General features: G+C 37.9%; 2 protein-coding genes across 2 annotated transcripts in view; one reads left to right on the forward strand and one right to left on the reverse strand.

Moving 5' to 3' along the window:
- si:dkey-1k23.3 (heat shock protein beta-1) overlaps positions 1-1771 on the forward strand; it is a 3907-nt gene extending 2136 nt beyond the window's left edge. The window contains exon 4 of the mRNA XM_037680019.1: positions 1329-1771. Within this exon, the coding sequence (XP_037535947.1) occupies positions 1329-1769 (441 nt within the window). The 3' untranslated portion in view covers positions 1770-1771. The remainder of the gene's footprint in view (positions 1-1328) is intronic.
- Positions 1772-4602: 2831 nt separating this feature from the next.
- Positions 4603-11587, reverse strand: part of hspb8 (heat shock protein b8) — a 19553-nt gene continuing 12568 nt past the window's right edge. Inside the window, exon 3 of the mRNA XM_037680205.1 lies at positions 4603-4986. Within this exon, the coding sequence (XP_037536133.1) occupies positions 4812-4986 (175 nt within the window). The 3' untranslated portion in view covers positions 4603-4811. The remainder of the gene's footprint in view (positions 4987-11587) is intronic.

The raw sequence follows: 11587 nt of genomic DNA on the forward strand, positions 1-11587 counted from the left end.
ACTAAAACTATAAAACTACTACTACTACTAAAACTATAAAACTACTATTACTACTACTAAAACTACTATTACTACTACTAAAACTATAAAACTACTACTATTACTAAAACTACTATTACTACAACTACTATTACTAAAACTACTACTATTACTAAAACTACTACTACTACTACTACTTCTACTACTACTACCACTACTACTACTACTACTACTACCACTACTACTACTACTACTACTACTACTACTACTAAAACTATAAAACTACTATTACTACTACTAAAACTACTATTACTACTACTAAAACTATAAAACTACTACTATTACTAAAACTACTATTACTACAACTACTATTACTAAAACTACTATTACTACAACTACTATTACTAAAACTACTATTACTACAACTACTATTACTAAAACTACTACTACTACTACTACTTCTACTAAAACTATAAAACTACTATTACTACTACTACTACTACTACTAAAACTATAAAACTACTACTACTAAAACTATTACTACTACTAATACTACTAAAACTATAAAACTACTACTATTACTAAAACTACTATTACTAAAACTACTACTACTACTTCTACTAAAACTATAAACTACTACTAAATCTATAAAACTACTATTACTAAAACTATTAATACTAAAACTACTACTACTACTTCTACTAAAACTATAAAACTACTACTAAATCTATAAAACTACTATTACTAAAACTACTATTACTAAAACTACTACTACTACCAGAGGCAGGTTTCCAGCGGGAGGAGAATCATCTGCTGCCTCTTACACTCCTGGAGTCTCATCAGGAACATTATCCTCAGGTGTGGAAACTGTTGGCGCCATCTGGTGTCTTCAGAGCAGCAGGAAACACAGGAACTCCCACACAGCCAGTCATTACTTTGTTTCATCAAAATATGTCCACTGTTTCATGAGATATTTTGCTAACAGACAAGAGAACACAGCCAATAAAAATGGGGTTAATCATTCTACATGAAAATCCTTCCATGGTCAGATGTAAAAACTCTGTGATAGCTTATGAGCCTTTTTAGATCTTTTATTTTTCTGATCATGTTTTAGGCACCATAAAGTTCTGCTCTTATTGGTCAAAAATTGCCTTTATTCATTCACAAATTTGACATTTTTTTTTACATTTTATAAAATCTTTTATTTGACGGACTAATATTCTAATAGTCATTGATAATCACCAAAGATTCAGTCTCATTCAGGAGGTATAATCTTTAAAGTTTTACTATTACAATGATGCAAGGAACTGTTTTTTTATTTGTTGGTGTTTTATAATATATAAATACAGGTGGAGACTGAGGATGGAGAACAAGAAGTAAAAATAGAAGATAAAGAGGAAGATTCCCAGCCAGAAGTTCATGATGACCAGGACCAACCGAGCAGCAGCACAGCTCAGCTTGAGCAGGAAGATGAGGAGACCCAAGAAAAATCAGCTGAGGAGACCGATCCTCCACATCCTCCAGTGCCTGCAGAGGATGAAAACTTACAGAGTCCGCAAAAATCTTTTGAGCAACATAAAACCCTGGAAAGCTTGGAAGGCCCGGGTGCATCAACCCAGCTGGAACAGAAAGAACCGATCACGGATGACGGAGACATCCAGGTGAAGGAGGAGGAAGGTGAGGCACTTACCCAGCCTGAGGAGCAGGAGCTGGGCACAAGCCCGCCAAGTGATGTCCAGAGCCAGGAGCTGCAGGCTATGGACATAAAACAAGAAGCTACAAAAGAGTAAACAAAAGCACATTCGCCTGCATCGCTCGCCTCCGACCAGTTCTTTTGATGCATAGAATCAGCTGCAGTAACTATAACTGTGCCGTAATTAGAGCTCCAATAAAGCAACACCATGTAAAAATGTGTATCCTGTTGATCTTCCCAATCTCAGAATAAAGTATTAATTATGAGTAAATTTGCAACGGTTTATCAAGTGATCATCACAGTTAACATCCACAATTAACCTTGAGAACATGACTGTTAACTCGAAAAAATAAAAGGAAGTGATTTCCTGTCAAGCTGTTTCCATCTTTAATCAGACTCTATATGTTTACACAGCTGTGCATTTTTGTCACTTCTACATAAAAAGCTTTGCCCACGGAGAAACAGGCTTGATTCCAATATGGCTGTTACCATAGCAACAGCATAAGAGGAGTCCACTCATATAATGTAATAGCAGTAAATACAGCAGTTCACGACAGGGTAACACATCACCAAGTCTTTGCAAAGCCAAAACCACGGAAGTCCTTTTATCTTTCCAGCTGAGCAGCTCCAGCTGGAAACTGGAAAATCCGCGCTCTCCATCCCATCCATCCCAGCACACAGAGAAGATTACATTGTTTTTGAAAAATGGAACTGCCCCAATATTGTCACTCGCATTCAAAAGCTCTGGCTGGAGTGCCTCAGTGAGTCGGGTCCATCCTGCAGCCAGCTCTAAGCCCTCTGCTGAAAGCTGCCGCCCAGTTCCTTCTGTTCCACAACAACACCACAGGCTCTGGAGCGAGGCCAGCGAGTGGCAAGATGAAAAAAATCAAAAACCAATACTGGAGAAACTGCATTTCCTGTGAACATTCAGTGTGAATGCTCATTGCTGAAGAACTTGACAAAAAAACGGCCGAAATTAGCTGAAAACATGCTGAAATAGCTGAAATGGAAGAACAAGAACAAGTTAGTAGAAGAAAGCAGAAAGAACACATTTGCTGAATTTGGTTTAAATAAACAGAAATGAGTACAAAAATGAGTAAATTAGATTAAAAAGCTGAAATTAGTAAAAAATAGCTGAAAAGGCAGAAAGAAGCTTAAATTACCAGAAGGAAATAGAGCACAAATGCATTAAATTAGGCTGATAGAAGCAGAAATGAGCACAAAAAGTGAAACATTTCTGAAAAATGCAGACATTTGCAAAAAAAAAAAAAAAAAGCTGAAAAGAAGCTTAAGAAGCTGAAATTACAAGAAAGAAGCAGAAAGAGCACATTATTGCTGAAATAGGCTGAAAAAGTTGAAATCAGTGCGAAAAATGTGGAATTAGCTGAAAAAGCTAAAATTAGCATAAACAGCTAAATACTAGCTGAAATAGCAGAAAAAGCTGAAACTTGCATAAATAAGCTGAAAGGAGCATAACAAGCTGAAATTAGTAGAAAGAAGTTAGAAGCTCATACAGTAAATGTTGTTAACAGAAAGAATCGGAATGGAGCACAAAGCAGCTGAAAAAAAAGAGCTAAAATTAGCTGAAAAAAGTTTACATTTGCACAAGGAAGCTGAAAGAAGCTGAACCAGGACAAAATGTGAAAGGAGCAGTAAAAGGTTGTAAACAAATCTAAAGACTTGAAGGATGTAAAATGTGCTCAATTAATTTTCTACAAGGAAAAATGTGACAGAAAAGGCTAAATATTTAAAAAAGCTAAAGTTGCACCAATAACAAAAGTCAGCATGACTGTCCTGAACGAGCTGAACGTTTTGGATTTATGAATTGTTGAACTAGCACAAAAATTTTGGAACGAGAACGATGCCGGAAAACGTACCGGAACAGAAGTAAAAAGGTTGAGAATAGTGAGAATGCTTCATAAACACTCACACAATTAAAGACGCAGTGAAAGGTTGGCGAGACATTTTTATTGCATTATTCAATACATCAACAGAAAATAAGACAGAACACAAATATTTTGCAACCATGCGATCATCTTTTCTTAAAATGCATAAATAAATTAAAAAAATGCAGCCCATATTGCAAAAGATGTTGAACTTCAGATTAAAACATATTTACAGCACACGGGTTTTAAACCTTTGGATCCATTATTTAAAAAACAAGTTTAAATAGTCGAGGACCACAAATGAACAAAAGGCACCTTCGTTATTTCAGAGAAATCATTTAACGTTCCACTAAATGAGCTTTATTGATAAAAATCGATGCTCTAAATGAGACGACTTGATTTAAACACATCCCCAGTTTTGCCTTTGTAAACATTATCACCAGTATGCTAGGCTATTTATAATTTCTGATTATACCATCATGGCTCATTAAGGACGCCGCTAATAAATAATCAAACCACAGTGAGACGATGTGATTCAAAGAGGCACAGTCTGTTAATAACTGCCAGCAAATAAGCGCCTTGCTCAGGGGCCCAGAGTGGAGCACAGGAGGGTGGAGGCAGGTGTGGGTGCTTCACCTTTCCCACCCACATTCTGATGTTTTCGGTACCAGGAGTTGAACCAGCGATCTTCCGATCACAGGCCCACATTCTCTAACCTCTGTGCCACCACTCCCTTGATTCAGTCGTTTGCAAAAAGAACCTTAAAATGGTTTACCTTTAATTATGAATACTTTTTGTATGTCAATACCCATAATACTAATAGTACAAAATACTACGTTTTAATTTTAAGATGGTAATACAGAAATATTTTGATATAAATCAGCTTTTGTAGTACATTTGTTTAGAGATTATTTTGCATTTTTGATTCATTTACAACAAAAGCTAAACTAAACTGCAGACTTAAGCAACTGTTTGTATATTTGTTATTTTTTATGGATGAAAAATGACAAAATAAATATTGCATTACTTGCTAATAATGACCTTTTAGTTTCTTAATAGTAACTATACTTTACATGTTGGTGGTAGGAAGAGGCGTTTCTAGAAGGACTGCTTTTGTGTAACTTTAACATGGAAGTTTAAAAAAATAAAAAAATGCTGGTGATTCACGTTAAACATTTTAATCCCCAAACTTCAACAAGAAAAAGATGAAAGGCTACAAACTTCATGTTGAACTCAGGATGGTGACCACTGGTTCAGACCACAGGGGCCTCCTGGGCCTCGGGGGCCTCCACTTCCTGCGTTTCACCTCCCTGACAGCTTTCACTGCTAAAAAGATAATATGGAGGCGTCTGCCGAGCCTCGATGATGAGGACGCCCTCGGGTGACAAGGAGGCAAAGACTGTCAGGGGGTCCACATCGGTGGGGATCCTAATGAAGCAGAGAAAAGGGAGAATTAGAAAAAAGGAGTGGACAAAGTTTAAAGAAAGTTTGTGATTGGAGAGTTTTAGAACATGTGGGGGAAATGTCATAAAGGAACAGGTCATATAAAACCCTTTAGCAAAAATTCTGACACCCATAAACTACCTCCATTTGAAAATAATATTTATTAAAACAAGTCCCATTTTTGTAAATTTAAAGGTCTAGCACTCCTTTAAAGAATGTAGCTCACCGTCTTTCATCCCAGAGGTTCATGCTAAGTTTTCTTATCTTAAGTTATGCACAATTTCCTAATGCTCAAAATGTGTGTTGTGAATTACTCTCAGCTACTATTACATCTAAATTTAGCTCAATGTCTGGTAAAGTAATAAAGTTTTTAAGCCAATTTTTGTGTTGGTTTATGTCAAAAAGTGTGGAGGTCATTCTGAGTTAGGGCGACTCAAAAGATTTAATGTTCGATGATTACTTTGACAGTTTCATTAAAATCTGTCGAGTGGTTCCCAGGATGGTTTGGGAACAGTAAAGTGCACACACACAGCAAAAAACATCATCCCACTTCACCCTCTGGTGAATGTTTGACAGAAATTATTCACGTTCCTAGAACTGATTTTAAACTTGTGAAAAAAAACTCTCCCAAATAAGAGATAAAAGCCTTATTATTTTAATTATTATTATTTTAGGACAAAGAAACCAGATTGAAACTATAATAAGGGGAAGAAACGGACTCACCGAGGGAATAATGGATGAAACAGGGAATCAACAATGAAGCATCCAAAACAAAACACAAGGAACATCAAGACAAGAGACTGAATCTACACGGACAAACAGGTCATGACACCTGCACTGTTTGATGTAGTTTCATTAGCTACAGCTAATACTTTATGTAATATAGGCAGTTTGGAGAAAATGCACTTCCTGTGAAAATGCAGTGTGAATGCTGAAATGAGCTAAAACCATACTGAAACGTAGCTGAAATGAAAGAACAAGCCTAAGTTAGCAGAAAAAAGCAGAAAGAACACATATTTGCTGAAGCAGAAATGAGCACAAAAATTAGTAAATTAGCTAAAAACACTGAAATTAGAAAAAAAAATAGCTCAAAAGTAGCTGAAAAGTATAGTCACAAAGGCAGGAAGAAGCTTAAAATACTAGAAGTGGACAATTGTGTCCAATAATTAGTTTTAAAGAAGCAGAAATGAGCAGAAAAAGTGGAAATTATATGAAAGAAGCAGAAATGTGCAAAAACAGCTGTAGTAGCTAAAAAAGCAGAAAGAAGCTTAAATTACCAGAAGAAAGTGGAGAGAGCGCATTCTTGCTGAATTAGGCTGGAAAAAGTTTGAGTGCAAAAAAATGTGGATTGAGCTGAAAATGCTGAAAATAGCATAAAAATACCGAACTAGTAGCAGAAATAGCAGAAAAAGCTGAAACTAGCAGATATAAGCGGAAATGAACAGAAATAAGATAGAAGAAGCACAAAAATGTTGTAGCTTGCAGAACGAATCTAAAAGGAGCACAAAACAGCTGAAAAACAGCTTTAATTAACTGAAAGTAGCTGAAAAAAGTTTAAATTAGCAGAAGGAAGCTGAAAGAAGCTGAAGCAGAACGAAAGTGAAAGGAGCAGAAAAAGACTTGAAGGATGTAAAACGAGCTCAATTCATTTTCTATGAGGGGAAAAAAAATGGCAGAAAAGGCTAAATATCTCAAAAAGCTAAAGATGCAGCAATACCAGAATTCATAGCACCCTTCTCCTGGACAAGCTTAAAGTTTTGATTTGTGATTTGTTGAAATAGCACAAAAATCGTGGAACGAGAAAGACGCTGAAAAACGTACGGACGAAAAATGGCTCACAGTGTGAATGCTTCATAAGCGTTCACACAATAATTGGCTCTAAAGAATTAAAGACAATATCCTGATAGAAAACCTGAGTCGTGCAAATTCCATCCGATTTACTGTAATTACCTTTGTTAAGAAAAGAGATAGCTTAAAGTCTTAAATTTAGAGTAAAAGCAACTTTTGACCTAGACGGCAGATTTGATCCTCCAGCACCTTGTTCTAGAATAACAAGTCTGTGCAGGCTGCTGCACATGCTCACACAGACTCACACGCTGGTCTTGGTCAAAGCTGTGTGGCCAAATATGGCTGTTATAGGTTTTCCGTGTGAGCAGCCAAGTGGTTTTGGGAGTTAATATAAACAGCAGGCTGCTATCAGGACGTTCAGGGAAGGAGGCAGCTGCTCTGCCCTTCTATTAATTAGAGAGGACCCTCGACTTGCCTCCCACCCCCTTCTGAAATAAAAGTCAATGTGAAGTGAAGAAGCACGGCACAGACATCACGTCACGTCTATTTCTGTATTCACACATCATGTGTAGAGAATCTGTGTTCTAATCATCCAGGTGGAAAAAAAAAAAACAGAAGAATACAAAAATAAGTGATGTATAGACTGAATAAGTGGGAAAGAGCATTTATGAAACTAAGGTAAAAGAGATCCAATGATCCAAACAATGCTTTATCTAACTGATGGGTTACAGCATGTAGCTAGAAGAACACCAACACCGCAGCTCCAAGACCTTTAGAAAGCTAAAGCTAAAGACCAAAGGAGTTGAGGTGTCAGGGTGGAGGCCCAAAAGCTTAAATTAAAAAAAAAAAAAAAAAAATTCAGAATTAATGTGAAAAACTGCAAATGTCATGGACGACACCGGAGCTGAATAAACACGTTTTATCACAAACACGTCTTCAGGATCCAGAGGCGTGGCAACAATTACATATGAAGGGGATATGTCCCCCTTACATCTAAAAAATACTCATTTGGGCCCCCTCACATTTACCATGAAATATTAGTTCACTCAGCTCTTTCTATTTTTTCATGAATGAATCCATTCCACTTGATTAACAGGAGAGTACTCAAACCACTAAAAGTCCACCCCAGGTTTTCCTGGTTACCTACAACAACTCTCCACATAGCATGCAGCGTTTCAGGTGACCTGGCTGGGCCAAGCAGGTATCTCTGCAGACAAATACGGAAGGCGTATCTGGAGAGTCACATCTGATTGGACGATAAAACAATGGGCATATCTGGACAGTCACTCATGATTGGACGATAGAAAAATGGGCGGATCTGGGGGCCACATCTGATTGGACGATAGTAAAACAGGCATGTCTGGAAGGCCCCCATCTGATTGGACGATAAAACAATGGGCGTATCTGGAGAGTCACACACGATTGGACGATAGAAAAATGGGCGGATTCGGGGGCCGCATCTGATTGGACGATAGTGAAACAGGCATGTCTGGAAGGCCACATCTGATTGGACGATAAAACAATGGGTGTATCTGGAGAGTCACATCTGATTGGATGATAAAACAATGGGCGTATCTGGAGAGTTACACACGATTGGACGATAGAAAAATGGGCGGATCCGGGGGCCGCATCTGATTGGATGATAGTAAAACAGGCATGTCTGGAAGGCCACATCTGATTGGACAATAAAAAAAAAGGCTGAAAAAAAAAGCCGTTTGTGTTAACCACAGACATATTATGTTTATGGTGTTAACCAGTTCGACATAGGGGCGTCTCCATAACTTCTCTTTCCACCTCTCTTAACAGAACTTCCGATTACATTTCAAAATAAGAGCAACATAAATGGGAAGTGGGGAGGGCTAAATGTTTGTTTTTCTTAATACCTAGCCATTACATTAAAAAACAAAATCAGTTTTGGTTGTTGAAAAATGTGAAAATAGTTACAATCGATTCATAAAGAAAGAAAAATAAAGTAACCCAAATATTAATGATACTTAAACTGGCCTTGGGACAAAGGATGTTTCCTTTAACTTCACATGTTCTTGTTCAACCTGCAGTCACTGCAGATGAGTGATTGTCAGGTTCTGTCAGATTTCTGCAACTGGAGCAGGTATGCTGTTTACTGGTTCACTTCCTCAGCTGTCTCACATGTTAAGGGTCAGTCCATGTTTCAGCTCCTTTCATAGATCAGATCTCATAGAAGAACTTCTAAAAAGCAAATTTTGTTTTTAGCGTTTGTTTTGGACCATTATCTCGTCACAGGACTCATGATCTTTAATTGAGACCAGACTTTTTGACAAATAGAAGCAGGTTTCGCTTCAGACGCTTCATATTTCATTGTACCCAGACCAGACTGAAGCCGACCTGTGTCAGGTGCAGCCTACAACCCAAGCACTAAAGAGAATCTTCTTGTGTTTGACAGCAGATATAACGCTGTTTCTTAGAAACCTTCAGTTTTAAAATAGAGCTGATGTAACTTAACTAAAGAGCAGCAGATACAGCCGCCAATCAGTGTTTGTCCTCTACAAACACCTATTCTCCAGAAACGCCCACTTTTGGTCTGCAGAGAACCCCTTCTCGGCTTGGCAGGACACTCACGGGGCGGGGGGGGACCTCTGTGTTGCGCTCTAGTTTAGTGCTACATTAGTGCCGGCAGTTGTTGATCGGGGTGGGGGTGGGATGCGTGAGAGAAGTTGAACTTCTCCAACCTGAACAGCTCTTCAGTGGATAAGACCATCGTTGACCTATTTTCCATCACTTCAGCTGTTTCCGTAGGTAAACAAACACAACGTGACAGTTGGCAGCCATTCACAAATTTAGCTTACGATTTTTTTTAATTTAAGAAAACATTAACCATTAATATGAAAATAACGAACTTTGGATATTTTATGTCTTTATTGTTATTTTTCGTCTGGTCTTGGTGACTTCAGAATAAAGAACTAATCATTCAGTTGTCAACTGATCAAATATATTCAAATATAACTAATATTGTTAACACAATGATGGTAAATGTATTTGTTCATGTCTGTTTAAGCTTCCGTGTTTTATAAGTCGGTCAATAGTTACTGATATGTTTTGGTCTCAGTCAAAGCAGGTCACTCACATGCTGATGAATCCATCCATAGATCATGATTTAGCATAAAAAATACAATTTATTATTCTCTCTAACATAATTCCAATAAGTTGAGTAAAGAATGAATGAGTGTAATTAAGGTTGGTGTGAGTCAGAGTTAATCAGAAATAAATTACACCCTCGACTTCCATCATGAAGCCATTTTCAGCTAAACAAAACTGGCACTTTGGACAAAGTCAGATGTGTCAGACGGAATCACTATGTTGGACCGGAGCAAGACACCTTCACACATCCGCCCTGAACGAGGAGTTGATTTAACTTTCACCATCAATCGATTTATCTCAGGAATTGATTTTGTGCAGCTGCCAGACAACTGTCCAAAATGCTTTGGCTTTGCGGAGATTGTAAAGCAGAGAGAAACAAGAACAGGTGTGTGACTGTTTGTAGAACGTTTAACCTCTGGTTCACATTAGTGCCCCACATCTGATGAAAGTACGGCGACAGAATGAGACGATTAGCAGCTAAAACGTAAATGTGAGGTTCAAATGTTACGTTTGCCCTCAGATCTGAACAGCTTTGGTTAATAAATGACTTTATTTGTTGTTTGGAATTACAAGTTTCAGAGCGATGCTGCTGCGTTTGAACCGTACGTGATTTACTGTAAATTCTGAAAGTGCTTCGTCGTCAACTCTTTGCTTTTTAAAGCCCTAATTAAATGGATTTTAGTTCACTTAACAAGCACCTTTTATGCTAAACACATAGAAAGCAACTTTCAGATCATTCATCTTCAGTGCATTTTTTAAAAGTTTCAAGTAGGACTTTTTATTCTTCTTTTAAAGTAGTTCATAAATTATAGTTTTTTGCTTTGCACAAATACAAAAAACGATGTAATAGTTGCTGCAGGTTAAATAAAATACAATTTTCTGCCACAGTACAGGAGAAACTGCATCCCATGTTGTCTGTATCTGTACTGTAAATGATCTAACTGGCAGATTTGCATATCGAGAGCAGTTATTTATAAACAGGATGACTTGATACTGCCCCCCCCCCCCCCCCCCCCACACACACACACACACACCTGCCTTCACCCCCTGAACATTCATCCTGTCACTGACCTGAAGGTTTTCCTCACTCAGGAGTGCAGAGCCGATCTGACTTTCCAATTAAGTTGCATTCTATATGAAGAGCGTGGGGCTGCAGGGCACCTGCTTTCTAATTAGCCAACAGGAAATTAGCAGAACGATTGACGCGCCTGATTCACACCAACGATTAGCGCTACAGTTTGAAGTCCTCCCAGTGTCCAATTAAGAAGGTTGATGTGAAGAAAAGGGCTGAGTGTGGAAACTTCTGTGTTCCAGCGTTGTTATTTTCTGGAAGAAACTTCTGATCTAAGTGAAGTCTGCTGCAGGAACACCTTGTTATTTGTGTTATTCACGGGAACACCATAAAAACGAGACTTCAGTGAAATATAAATAAGGTGGTGACGTTCATGTATCGCTCCATCGAAATCATTAAATTGCTCTTGACAACGTTTTTTGTTTTTTTAGCATCAGAGGTGTGTTGTTGCTGCTGTTATTCACAGTTGAACTGCATCCGTCCATTTATCCATCCATCCATCCATCCATTTATCCATCCATCCATTTATCCATCCATCCATCCAGTTATCCATCCATCCATTAATCCATTTATCCATCCATGCATCCATTTATCCATCCATCCATCCAT

Source organism: Nematolebias whitei, chromosome 8 (genome assembly GCF_014905685.2).
Source record: "Nematolebias whitei isolate Nwh7 chromosome 8, NemWhi1, whole genome shotgun sequence".
In the NCBI taxonomy this organism is placed as follows: domain Eukaryota; kingdom Metazoa; phylum Chordata; class Actinopteri; order Cyprinodontiformes; family Rivulidae; genus Nematolebias; species Nematolebias whitei.